At 34.6% G+C, this 14,423-nt stretch overlaps 1 protein-coding gene across 3 annotated transcripts in view; it reads left to right on the top strand.

The window, feature by feature from the left end:
- Nucleotides 1–14,423, top strand: part of CACNA2D3 (calcium voltage-gated channel auxiliary subunit alpha2delta 3) — a 460,032-nt gene that overhangs the window by 226,248 nt on the left and 219,361 nt on the right. For all 3 annotated transcript variants that reach the window (XR_008578815.1, XM_054838171.1, XM_054838172.1), the window contains one exon: nucleotides 2,441–2,554. Coding sequence is in view for 2 of the 3 variants with exons in the window: in XM_054838171.1 (XP_054694146.1) it covers nucleotides 2,441–2,554 (114 nt within the window). In the remaining variant the exon portion in view is untranslated. The remainder of the gene's footprint in view (nucleotides 1–2,440; nucleotides 2,555–14,423) is intronic.

Raw genomic sequence — 14,423 nt, 5'->3', positions numbered from 1 at the left:
TTGATGCTGATGTCTTTTGAGAAGCATGTTTAAAAATCCACTTCTAAATTCTTTCCAATCATCAATTTATGCAGTGTTCATTATACAGTGTAAGAATATGAAAGTGCTTGGTACAGTAGTTAGGCACCTACTATGTCATGTGACAACTGCAATTATCTCTTTTGGTGATAAATGCAATCTTTGCAGTGATTACCTTTAAAAAAATCATAGCCAATTAAATAAAATTCTGTGACATTTCAAAGACTGTTAATCACAACCAAATGCTGTAAATGTCAGAATGCATTGAAATTTTTGATGCTAACTGATGAATCACTGAGTTAATTGTAGTTCATCATAAGGCCCTTGTCATTGTTATTATTATGGAAAACACTTTCATCACTCTTGCTATTCAATAAAATTAAAGTTCTAGACAAATATGAGAAGATATTACTCATCAAAGGATTTGAATTTAATCTCATTCTTCAAAATATTCGAACACATAACTACATAGAATGATACAGATGCATGCAGAGTGATGTTTTAAAATAAATATATGAAGGCATTCCCCCTTTGTTAATTTCCCTTTTAATGTACCTTGTCTTTCAAAAGATGTTTTCCATGTGAAGAATATCCCTTTACAAGTAACTTTAAGAGGAAAATATTGGATCGAAGATCATACTAATGAAGGAATCCCACTTTAATTCTGTTTCTGGCTAGGACTGTAAAAACTGTCATGACTGAAGAATTTTAAGGATTGATTGCCTTACAGGTATCACAGATAGGAGTTTTCACACAGGCAGTGGCCAGAATATAGCTAACTCTGTAAACCCACATTAGTTTCCCTTTAAATAACATGTTTCTATTACTGTTCACTGAGGTTCCTGTTTGATCAAAAGGAAACAGATCTGGAGGAGAGCTGCAGATGATAAAAATGATTGTTGAATGATATTTATGGATGTGATTACTCAGATATAGAAATGTGAAGGCAGAAGAGAAGAGGACAGCTTACTGCTGGAACCTACCATTCACTCCCTTTCCTGCTGCAGGCATGTCTACAAAGGTCACATTTTTAGAAGTTAAGAACTTTTTCTAGAAAAAATGTTTTTAGAGTTTTGCGAAGAACAGCGAATATGTAAGGGCAAGTAGACTGCAGGAAGGTTAAAGGCAGAGGAGTTACTAGTCCAAATCAAACTAGAATACTCCAAATAAATTTTGTGGAATCCAGAAGCAGTCAGAGTCCCTGCAAGGTAATTCACCTTTAAATTTAAATACTACTTCTCAAGTGGGACTACCCTTTATTGGGCAGTATTCATAACAGATAGACTGGTGAGGTGGGACAAGGTGATTATTCCTTGGCTTTCTCAGTGCCAAAAGAAAGGTGGTAGGATGAGGCCTTGTCTGATCTGAAAGTTGGTAACGTACCTGAAAACTACATAGGAAGAGAACAAAAGGAAATTGTTCATTCATTAGCATGTATTCAAACGTCAGCTCAATCTATAAAGAGTTGTGTGTAATGCCCCACTATTTCTCTTTTCACAGATATTTTTACTGTTCGTACAGAGTAATTAAAAATAAAATAATTTTCCAACTTTGCATTTTTTTTTGCTAAAATTGACTTTCACCTAAGTTTGTTGAATATATAAAATAATACACAGACAAGTAAGAATCTATTCTGCAATAAGAGCAAGTGGAAACACATGGATTTAAAATTAAGGCACCAACTCCAGAATCAAGAGATCAAAGCTTATATTATGACTCAGTCCAATTTACTTGCTCTTTGACCAGGAGAAAATCCCCTTTGTGGGATGCTGAAGCTTTCTTTGCATACTCCAAAGGATATGTTGATTGCTGTCTAAGTACCTGTGCTCAAGTACTGCTGTTCAGCAGCTTGAATTACTTATATGTATTCATTTTCAGTAATAGGAGAATCTGAGAATATATAAATATTAACTTGGTTCTCCCAGATAAACATTTTATGAAAAATAACATATGGAATGTAATCCTGAGTGAATATGAATGCCATATGAATAGTCATATGTCTCTGAGTGGTGTATCTTCTGTACTTTCCAGTAAAATTGTCATTGATTTCTTCTTTTTGTGTAACTTGTTCTTTTAAAATTATATTTAAATCAAAGCAAACCCTATGTAGATGCATCAATACATATTATCTATCTAAAGCAGGGGAATACATTTTTAATTTGGAGAAGTGCTATATTTATGTATCTTTCTTATTTTTCAAGCTGATAAAATGGGGATATATAATGAATCCTGATTCTGTTACACAACTGAAGTTATAATTCAATAAGAACATAATATCTATGATAAAATGTTTTCAACATGAGACTTTTTCGCCTACTTCTAAGCATGCTAGAGATTTGACAAGATCCATGTTTATCCAGTGCAATCCTATCTATCTTCACCTAACGGGAATGTGCTGTAACTAAATTATTTCCTTTCACAGTTCAATCACACAGGACAAGGAAGTATTTGCAGCCAAGCCATAATGTTGATTACTGATGGAGCTGTGGACACGTATGATACAATATTTGCAAAATATAATTGGCCAGACAGAAAAGTAAGTTTGTTATCACCTTTATTTGATGGAAAAACCAAAGCTGCGTATCCAATACAAAGTGTATGCCTATTGAAAAATCAGTGACAATCTTTCTTATGATCTAAAAATTATTTTGGATAACTGGACATTTTACTAATAGCAAAAGTGATGCTTATGTGATATCGCTCAAGGATAGAGATTGCCTTTTACTGTAGTAATGAACTTAGGATAATAATATATTAAGGAAGTATTTTCCTCCAGGGTACATTTTTGACTGTTATATAATGCATCCCCTGTGAGACATCATTAAACATGAAAAAACTTTTCTATCTCCCAAAATAGTTATTAATAATTCAATGTTTTTTGAAGCTAAAGAGGGATATGTACAGTGGACAGTGAGCAGTTTACTATGACTGGAGAAGGAACAGATGTAGTACTCGCTATTTTTAATTTCTTTATCTGGCAGACTGAGGTGTAGAGTTGGCAATTGGTGAGCTTTTATTGAAAATGTATTTGGTTCTATTGATCTGTATAAAGAAATTTGCCCAGAATTAAATTACCTTGTTATATATCACATGGATGTTATATGGTAGTGCAGAAATGCCTTGAATTTTCCTGATGAGAAAGCTCTAGTAGGCCCCATGTTTGCATGTGAAATAATTTCCTTCTACACTCTTTATCTTCTGCTAAAGCAAGTTTTGGGACTATTTTAGGAAGTTTTTGTGGTTTGAGATACCTGCTGTTATATGCTTGTGGAAGCAACAATCTCAGTCTTCAAAGTGCATTTTGAGCAAGTAATAAATATGAGTGTGCTGTGTGGGGTTTCAATATTCTGTGGGGAAAAAAGCAATAGCTTTGATTTGCACTTTTTAGTCACATTTCTCTCATTTATGAAATTACATTTGTTTTCTGTTGTGTCTTTTTTTGTTTAGCTGAACTAAAACTTATCTATTAGCAATCAGTAAGCAAGAGGAAATGGGAAAATTGTGATTTTTTTTTTTTCTGATCTTCTGAAAATGTTATGTCAATTACTGTCATTTGGTGTAGTAAAAATATTATTCTACTATTCTACTTTTTGTTGGTTAAGAGTTTTTTATTCAGAGAATGTAGAGTAATAACTAACTGCAATCTGAAGATCTATTTTTCTCATCAGATACCTTGCTCACTCCTTTTATGTAACTTCATTCTCTAAAAGAAGAAAGTTCATACTTTTTGTGAATTTATCAGGACATGCCAGGAAGTCTGTCACCTTTAAAAAAATGCAAGGATGCATTTGCGCATATTCTGAGGAGCCCTGTAACACTCTTCATGTGAATTAATGCTAGGCTCTGTGTAGCAGAAGGAATGAGGAAGTTCAATATTTAAGTAATGCATTAAGATGTAGAACTAGATATTATGAAAGAAATTCCATTGGACATCAGCATTTGTCCATTTTGGTATTTACTGTACTTCTTTGGGTCACATCTCAATTGGCAATGGCAATATATCTGAAATACAACAGAAATATTTGTTTCTACTCTGTGACATACAAGAAGTACCTCTGTGAAATGTGGTGATCAACTATTTACAAGTTGGAGGAGACTACGTGACCTTTGATCTTTGTCTCCCTACTTCAGTGCTTTTCACTGAGATTATTTGTTGTTGTTACATAAGAATATCTCCTGCCTTTTCTTATTCTGTATTTACTGTTGAAGATGGGTGATTCTTCAGGGGTAAAGCTTTAATTGATTTTTCTGTTGCTTGATTAGACATTTGGAAAGTTAGGGCTTTATAAAATAATTTGTCTATTGAAATTACTGAATAATTCTGGAAGCAGTAACATACCTGAACTTTAGCTTGTTTTTCAGATATTTAAATATTCAAAATGGAATACTTTTATCAGACAGGTCATATGTTTTTCTTCCTAAGTAAATGAGTGTAACTCCTTAATACTGTATGGCTTAAGTCTTTTATCAGCTGTCTGTGCTCATATAAATCCCTGGTAGTAGTACAGTTTCAGTGTATCTCTTAAATCCTTCTTTGTATTCACACTTGGTGTCCATGCTTGGGATTGCCCTTACCCATGTGCAGGATCTTGCACTTGGCCTTGTTGAACTTCATGTGGTTCGCACAGGCCCATGTCTCAAGCCTGTCCAGGTCCCTCTGGATGGCATCCCTTCCCTCCAGTGTGTCGACCACACCACACAGCTTGGTGTCGTTGACAAACTTGCTGAAGGTGCACTCAGTCCCACTGTCCATGTCGCCCGCAAATATGTTAAACAGCGCTGGTCCCAATACCAGCCCCTGAGGAGCGCCGCTCGTTGCTGGTCTCCACTGGGACATCGAGCCATTGACCGCAACTCTTTGAGTGTGGCCATAAAGCCAGTTCCTTATCCACTGAGCAGTCCATCCGTCAAATCCACGTCTCTCCAATTTAGAGACAGGGAAGTTGTGCGGGACAGTGTCAAATGCTATATATCATCTGATTTAAGTTAAGTCCTCAAATGTTCTATGAGAACATTTTACTTTATCTAGCAAACACTGATCTTTAGGAGATTTACAGAATCTCTCAGAAGGATGTGCCTCTGATGTCTTGTATTTTCTTATACTATGAAGTTGGTTCCTCTCTTAAGAATGGGAAGAGACCATGGAGAAACTCCCTCTGTCATATGAAATCAGTAAAGAAAGAATTCTCTGATACAGTCAGCTCAGTATTTTCACAAAACCATGTGCTATATATCTTTCATGTGCAAATCAACAGCTATATCTGAGATGATAATACTTAGCACAGCTGTTGCAATAAGCAGCAGGACAGATTTCCCTTTAGGTATACTTCTGCAAAGGCCTAGCTTGAAGAATCCTACCTTGTTTAGCAAGAATATTATGTTTAGGGGGTAGCTTTTACTTAATATACAATATTCTACCCAACTGTTATAAAATATTTAATGTATTATACTGTCTTCTAAATTGTTTATTAGAAAATATGTAGAAAAAAAATCAAATCAGTTTGTCCTTTTCAGTGTGAAATGCTTCAGTATGAAAAATGTAAAAAATTTCCATATGTATGCTTTAATGCATTACAGCTTTCAATGTTCTTTGTTGGATTTGTTGTTCTAGAAAGGAAGAATTACTGAAAATGCAGTATCCTACATATTTGCAATGTCAGTGTGCCTAAAAATTATGCATGTGGTGCACTTCAAGATCCCATGCTTTTGCATTACACCATCTTTATTCTCTCCAAAGCCATTTTTTATTTTTATAAATCACACCTTTAAACTGCTTAGTAGGTTTTTTTTCCCCTCATGTTTTTTGTTCTCCGTTCATCTGTAGATTGGCTTCCCATCTTTCTTATCATTTATATTTTTCCTGCCATTTTTATACTGTGGTGGACAGTGATGCACAAAGTAATACCTCTAATTGAGATAAGTTCTTAAGCTACTGTTTACCTCAATTACCCTGTCAGCAAAGTACCTATTTATGTTACGTTTTATCTAATGTTAGATAATATTAAATATGTCATTATTAGTTGCAGCAGAAACATCTTATTCTCTTATAGAAAGGAACAAATTCTTTATACAACCGTGAAGGCTTTGCCAGTTTGTTGGTGACAGTCTCTAAAAATGGAGTGTGAAAACATCCTGTCACCATGTAAATAACAATTCATATTTTTTTTTCTTTTCCATGCCATCTATATCTTTGCAAAAGATAGTCTTTTTTTAAAAAGATACTGTGTAAACAGGGATAAGAGCACTTTATTACATATTATTGACGATGTATTCTGCCTGAGAACTGATTAAAAAGCTGCTTCTTTCTGATAATGTATTAAATAGAAATTGTGTTGCAATAATTTTGAAGTGGAATAATGTGGCTCCAATTAAATCCCGAAAGTAGTGTAAATTAAGTAATTTTTGGGGGGACATCAGCCTGATTTTGTCTATGAGCTAGAGAATTATGACCATCAAAAGACTATTTTAAATTATCTTCTGGACTGTTTCCTTGAAAGAAGGAACACTTTCATTTTACCATTTATCTTATGAGTCCCTATCTCCCTTACCAAAAAACCCCACTTCCGCATGTTTTCTTAATATCTTCTGCTACTTAAAATGTAAATCTAGTGGATGCTATTTTTATAACACATTCAGTTTTATTTGTATGACTGAGGCTCTAAGTTGTTAATGTCTATTTCCTTTTTTTTATGAGTCCATACATGGAATCTTGCACCTTAAGGAGCTAGATTTTCACACACTATAAATGAGTTTATGCTATGTACATATTTTTTCTCATTCATGAAATTTGCTTTCAGTAATTTCAAGTTCCTGTAATTCATTCGTGACAGCTTTGCCACATGAAGTACCAAAAAGAGAACAATTAATCTGCAAGAATAAATCCATCTACACTGTCATATAAAAGCCCAGGTTTTCACTATGTAGCAGAAATAAATATTTGAAAACATTAGTACCAAGAGGTGGTTTACAATTACAACTATGATATAGTTGCAATGTTTTGGTTTTTTTTTTAGATGTCCTATTTCAGGAGAAAGCCTTTAGCTCTCAAAATATCCTTTTGATGTCAGTTGGAACAGAGTGTGTCTTGCTTTTGCTATATATTATTGCTTCTACTATTATATCCAAATGTACTATTAGAAACCAAGCAAAATACTGCACTTGCGTATTTCACTAGGTAGCTTATTCTAATTTAAGAGCATGAAAAGACATTGTTGTTGTGGGGCAGGGGCAGGCAAATAGACATGACTACAGGAAAAGATAGTTCTTTAGGTTCTCTCCTGAAGAGAATTGTCTCCTCTTAAATAACACCATTCTACTTCCTTGCTATTGGAAAATTTCAGGAAGTAACTCATAGAAAATTCCAGGAGGATTAACATTGTAAATATTCCTAAAATGCTATAGCACATCTAAAAATGAAATTACAGTGAGATCAGAGGTATTATCAGAGCTTCAAGCCCTGCCATGCTCTCTGTTGAAAGCCCTTTTAGTCACTAATTGAAAAGTAAAAAAATTTGGAACTGTGAAAGTATCTGCTTAAATAATATTTAACATATTTTGACATTTTAAATATAGCAAGACTGTTCTCAGTATGTTGTGACATTGCAAAGGAAAATAATATAGTAAATCCTTTTGTATAACTGCATGAGGAAACACTTTAAAACCCTGGTGACTCACCAGCAACTCTGTGAAGTCTCATGATCCTTTTTCCCCACTGGCTAAAATGACCAAGTGCCAGTATCTTTTGCAGCATGGGTCTTTTTCTCTCCTCCTTTCCCCCATTGTTTTTATGTGGCTATCAAGTTCTATATTTGTATAATGGCCATCTCCTCATTGCTTTGAAGAAGCCCAAAAGCATTTCTTCCATGACCATGATGCAGGGCACAGTATAAAATCCCATTGAGATCAAGGGGAAACAGGTACATCATTGAAGTATATAAGCAAATATTTTTGTGAAATTTCAGTTTGGATACAGATTCTAGTATTCCTTTGTCATATGGATTGATGTAGCACTCAAAAGCGGTCAAGGAAGATACCATCTTTGTGAGCTGTTGTGACTTGCAACATCCAGAAATGGATGTTCTGCTCCCTTACTTAGCCTGAAAGCTCTTCACTTGGTCATATTGTACCACATGCAAAATCTGGAAAAGAAAGCAAAAGAATCATTGAATCAATTGAACTATATCCTTCCCTTTGGGTTTGTCATTTGACCCTGAAAAACATTTGCTTTCCTAATTATCTGAAATTATAGCTATATGCTGTGGTAGATACATGCAAAACCAGAAGCAATAATCCCTCACTACTTAGTAAAGTAAAATGGAAACCAAAAACTCACCTAAAATTTCCTAATTTTCTGGTATCAAATTCAGTTACACAGGCCAGAACTCTCTCCTGAATTTTATCTCTGTTGATAACAATGAAGGATGAATGTACTGTAGAATTCATGATGCTTTTTTTTGTTTGTTTGTTTTTTCATCTAAGTTAAAAGTACCCCCACATTCAGTTACCTTATTCATTATTCTGCAGCCTTTCACTTACCAGGCAAGTAATAGGGAATAGAACTTCATCTGTCTCTCTCCTATTATTGAGGGCTCTGGGGAGAGTTCATTTTCTATGGGAGAGAAATATTTTCTTTCTGCTTATGAACCATTACAACAGGGCAGAGATTTAAGATGGTTTCTGTCAGTGCTAAGACTTCAGGTAGGGTGAATATAAAGAATAACTGCAATAACATCTTTATTACTACTGCTAAATGATTATGATGCAGAAAGACCTAACAGCTAATGATAGGTCTGAACAGAACTGTTGAAATTACAAGATAAATAGTTCCATGACTTTTAGGTATATATAGCTGCTTTTGCATCTGCTTTACATGAAAAAACTTCACAGTCTGGAAGGTCTCTTGTCTATATACAATGCTATAGAATTATAATTGAATCCAGAGATTAGCACCTCAAAATTTGCTGGATTTAGCTTTGATTTAATAATAATATACTATGTTTGCAGACAATAATAAGCAGTTGATAACTCCTTAGCTATGTTGGACTTTAATGCATACTTTTACAGGATCAATATTTATAGTGCATTTAGTAATATATGGTGCTGTGCTTTCTTAAATACTTAAGAAAATACTTGGTCATTACTAGTGACTACTGGTCACTTGGTCAATAAAAGCCTTTATTTCAATCCGCTCATTTATATTAGAGATCTGTGAAATAAATATTTTAGCTTTAATAATTCTGCATTTTATTTTTTTTTAATAAAAATCGATTTAGTGAGTTTAAAGATGACCAACAATCTATTGGCTTCAACTGTTGTACATGAAATGAAAGTCTGAGCTTTGGATATAGTAAAATTCCCCGAACGTTTAGATTCTGACACAGGACAGGAAAGAATACTTTCCTTACCTTCCTTTAACAAAGGAAGATGAAAACATGACACACTTTTGTTTCCTTTGTCTGAAAGCTACCCTAAAGACAAACGTGAAATCAAGTGGATGCTGTAAAAACAGGCCACAAGAAAATGGGTAGCTGCGTTGTGGCATTGCATTGGTGACAAATCATCTTTTTCTTGATGTCCACTATTGACAAGGTTACAAACCTTTCTACAGAATTTTAGGCAAGTCTCTGTAGCTTAGGAACCTGCTGATGTTGGCAACATGGAACATTAGTACAGCAAATTCAATGTCTTGTGTACAATATTGTCTGGATGTTATTAAATTGATTTTTTTTTTCTAAAAAGACTGAAGTACATTAGAGGCGGATGTTATTACTGCTACACAAACCGTATGCTTTATTAATGGTTATCTCAAGAACAAAAGAAGCTCCAGACACTTTATAGGCCTTTCAAGCTATGACATAACTTACGTTAATTAGCTCTCTTTTTAGGCACCCCTGCAGTACGATGAAAGATGGAGTATGAGATCAAACAGAAGTTCTTGATTTGGGCATAAAGAGAAACAACTCCTTGCAGAAATGCTGTAGTCCTAGTTTCCTGCCCCATGTGTAATTTTTTTTAGGAAAAAAATAAAGTTAAAAAAATTATATTATTTTCTTCTGCATTATCACTTCTTCCTTTTAAAGAGAAAAAGATGTAGGTAGGTTTCTGTTTCAGTGTACAAATTGCTCACGAGTATTTCTATTTGTTTCTTTTAATATAGCTCTTAAAAAAGTGAAGAATTCTTTTCTAGGCTAATGCCAATTTAATTTGCCATGAGGAAACTTTTTCTGCAGTGCTTAAAACCAAAAAGTGGGGAGATGTTTTTTGTGAAGATAAGGGTAATTGAATCTTATCCTCAGGGTATATGTGGATTGCCAGAGGAAGGATTACTGCCTCTCATATACAGAGTTATATGGTTGGCTAGAATCATGTAGTGCCTAATGCTTTCTGAATGTTTTAAGAATTTTAGTTGGGATGATCATTTATACACAAATGTAGATGTATATCCAAAGTGCCATTACCCTGTTAATGTTTGTCATGTAATCAGAAATAGATACCAAAGTAAATTACCTATGAGTCATACAGAGTACCTTTTAAACAATGGGCAGTTAAAATGGAGAATAATCCACAATCCAAAATAGATTGCCCAAAGTACTTTTTGGGAACTCATGAGTATCACTAACACAAAAATCATTACTTTTGCTTGTAAAAAAGAAGTTAATTTTTATGTAGTATATGTGGACATGAAGAGTTCCAAAATTTAAGATAAAGTATGTGTACATAAAACATGCCTGGATGACTACAAGTAATCACTATTTGCATCTGGCCTAAACTCCATATCACTGAAATATGTGGCTGAAAGCCATTATTAACAAGAGAGACCAAAATATATGAAGTAAATATCATAATAAGAACCTGATATCTTATGGATTTTACTAATCCACAAACTGAATATAATAAAACCTGATCTGATATTTGAAGTTCTGTAAGGTCTTAATTTTTTTTTTTTAATTTATCTTTGTGGAGTTATTATGCCAGAATAAGACAGTTAAAGTAGGCATAGTAATTGCACAAATATGCCCATTTCATTGTGGACTATGTATGTCTATTCTTGAGGTAGTGTTTTTTGTGAATAATTATGGCATCGACTTCAGGAAATAGTGAGATCATTTATTTCTTGAAGTTCTTCAACAGCATGATAAAAACTGTATTTTAGTTTGTGTGGTTTAAACTGAACAATACTGCAATTATACTAAAAGCCAGGATACAATTCATAGTCTGCTTGTTTTTAATTACTTCTCGTTCTAACGTATGCATCTCCTTGTTTAAACACGACAGGCAGAAAAGAGATGTTGAAGGCTGTCAGAGCTCTTCTATTTTAGATTAGTATCTACAGTCTCTGTAAAATATCAAGAACGTATATTGTTAATTGTGAGTAACCCACCAACAAAAAGGTGACCGTAGCTGCATATATGAAACCCGTTGTCATGGTTTAACCTGGCAGCCAGCTAAAACAACCACGCGGCCGTTCACTTGCTCCCCCAGCCCAGGGGGATGGGGGAGAGAATTGAAAAGAAAAAGGTAAGACTCATGAGTTGAGATAGAGACAGTTTAATATGACAGGAAAGGAAGAGAATTATAATAATAAAAATAATAAAAGAATATACAAAACAAGTGATGCACAGCACAATTGCTCAGCACCTGGAGCCAATGCTCAGCTAGTTCTTGAGTCGAACTGCCTCCTGGCTCACCCCCCAGTTATATACCGAGCATGATGTCTCATGCTATGGAGTATCTCTATGGCCAGTTTGGGTCAGCTGTCCTGGCTGTGTTCCCTCCCAGGTTCTTGGGCACCCCCTGCCTTCTTGTTGGCAGGGCAGTATGAGAAGCTTGAAAAGTCTTTGACTGCGTGGCAACAATGAAAATATCAGTGTGTTATCAACATTATTCTCATCCTAAATCCAAAACACAGCACTATACCCACTGCTAGGAAGAAAATTAACTCTATCCCAGCCAAAACCAGGACACCCATTTGGTTGCATTTGACCATAAAGAGATAACACAGTATTCCAATGAATTAATTTGGATTAATTTTTTTTTTTTAAAAGTACAGATAGTAAAAAAGCTGAAGATTATGTTGGACTGAATGTCTTCCTAAATTACCTGTTTAAAGTTTAACTTCTGGTAGCAGTTGAAATTATCTGAATCTGTATTAAAGGCTACACTACAGAGGAGAGCCTTGGTGAAAAGTAAGTTGGTGAAAAAACCAAAACTAGGGTTATGCTCAGTCGTCTCTGCTTCACATATAGCCTGAAATAAGAAGGATATAATAGATCTACAAGCCTGCTTGCATTTTAGGTACTTTCTGTTCCATAGAGCACAAGAACTAAGTGAAAGCTTTTCACTGATTCTACAGACAGGGAAGAGTGAAAACTTCGTATGTATTTTGGAGTAAGTTTTAAAAAGCTGTCCTCATGCTGGTTTAGGCCTCTGTTACAGCTCTTAGAATATACTGCAATAAAATGTCATTTTTCTAATTTTTTTTTTTCAAATGTAAGGTTAAACTTGAATCAAACACAATATTATGTAGTGGACAAGAATTAATAGGATTAAAGATATTTTTATGACTAATAAGAACGTTCACAGTTACATGCAGTAATGCAAGTAGAGGAGACAGTGCAGTGATGAAATAGAAAAATGGGTTGTTGCTTCTTTTCCTAAACAATAGGTCAGATTGATTGCTAGTCCGATGAGGTATGGCAATTCCAGTAACCTGTAAGTAATTGGAGAGTACCCTGGAAAACTATAGACCAGCACAAAGAATAACTGTGTTCAGACATTTTCATCTGAATTCTGAACATTATTTCTACCTAGTTCATATAATCTATTCTTAGTTCATTCCTGTATCGCTTTTCCTTTAATGACATCTTCATATACTTTTATTTTATATAACTCTCACTGCATTAAAATAAGCCATAGTGCATTGTTTTGTTACATACTGAGGCTTTAAGTTAACTTCTGTTGGATATTTACATTAATTTGAGAAGGTTGGTAAATTGCATGTTTAAATATCAAATCTCAAGAGATGTTTGGAAAGGGAATGTTACAAAGGGAGGAAGTTAAATGTTTGGTATAGTATTCTCTTGCTGGCATCCCATTACATACAGTAAATGGTATTTCTTGCTCATTTTGCTCTGAGAGGCCAAATTCTGCTGGTTTGGAAGTATAACAGACATTGTTTATATGAAATTATTATTCATATATACCATTTTCCCAGAGTACCTCTGTTACCCTTCGTGGTGTCTGGCTACAGAACAATCCCGCAATACATGCACATATATCAAGACAGTACAGAAGATTCATTACATGCAGGGGATCATATATGTGTAGTTTAGTATTCATTTCAGCAAAGCGCTTACATATGTGAATTATTACATCTCTGCTAACCAAAGCAGTGGATTCAGGCATACATTAAAGTGCTTTACTGAATTAAGAGCTAAACAAGTTATCCAAACAATCCCATCTTTAGAACTCTGTTGTGGGTCTGCTGATTCTTTCAGAGTGGTTGGATCTTTAACTGTGTTAGTGGTTCTGCATTTTATAGAATACCCATTTAGAGCACACTGTTTATCTCACTATATTTATACCTACTCTTTCTAAACTGGTATAACAGCATTAACCACATTCTGAGACTTCTGAAAAACATGGCAGTCTCTGTAGACTTAACTTTTGTGTTCTGTTCCCATGTGCAGACATCTGCTGCAAAACTGATAAAACCCCATTCTTCTCTGAGGTTCTAAATGTCATTATCTCATAATCCTCTCTACTACCCTTACCGTATTTGTCTCTGTGCAAAACTAACAGAATGAGATTTGCACATCTGAATAAATATGTTCTGTTTCTGTGGGATAACACTTGTGCACTGACTTCTATTAAGATTTAAGCTCAGTCACAGAGGTTTCCCCTTATGAGTTCTTGAAACCTTTTTGCTGGATTTTAACATTGAAGCTGAATTTAAGGCATTGTTAGAAAACAGAAGTCCTTATTCTGCCATCTTATGTCATTAGACATTCATATCTTGAAAAAAACATGTAGGATTTTGAATCATTCGGGACTTATTACTGAAGAAGGCTTTAAAATCCATTGTAGTAGTGAAGTGTATATCCCAATGGCTGCTGTTCAGCATGTCATTATAGAAGCAGCTATAAATACTTATAAAACATTTTGAAATTTGTCTTATGTTGAGGTTCATGAAGTAGAACACCTACAGAGCATATGACACTTGGAACAGGCCTTTTTCGAGGAAGAGATACCAGAAGCATACCTTTGTTTAACCCAATCATTTTGTGTATTTTTATGTATGTATATAAAGAGAGATAACGAAAGAGAGAGAAGTCTGTTGGGTACAAAATAGCAATCTGGCTTTTCTGGGCAATCCAAGACAGAAGCCACTTAGGGTTTGTTTTTGT

Source organism: Grus americana, chromosome 11 (assembly GCF_028858705.1).
Source record: "Grus americana isolate bGruAme1 chromosome 11, bGruAme1.mat, whole genome shotgun sequence".
Lineage (NCBI taxonomy): Eukaryota > Metazoa > Chordata > Aves > Gruiformes > Gruidae > Grus > Grus americana.
This window is presented reverse-complemented; position numbering and strand designations above follow the sequence as displayed.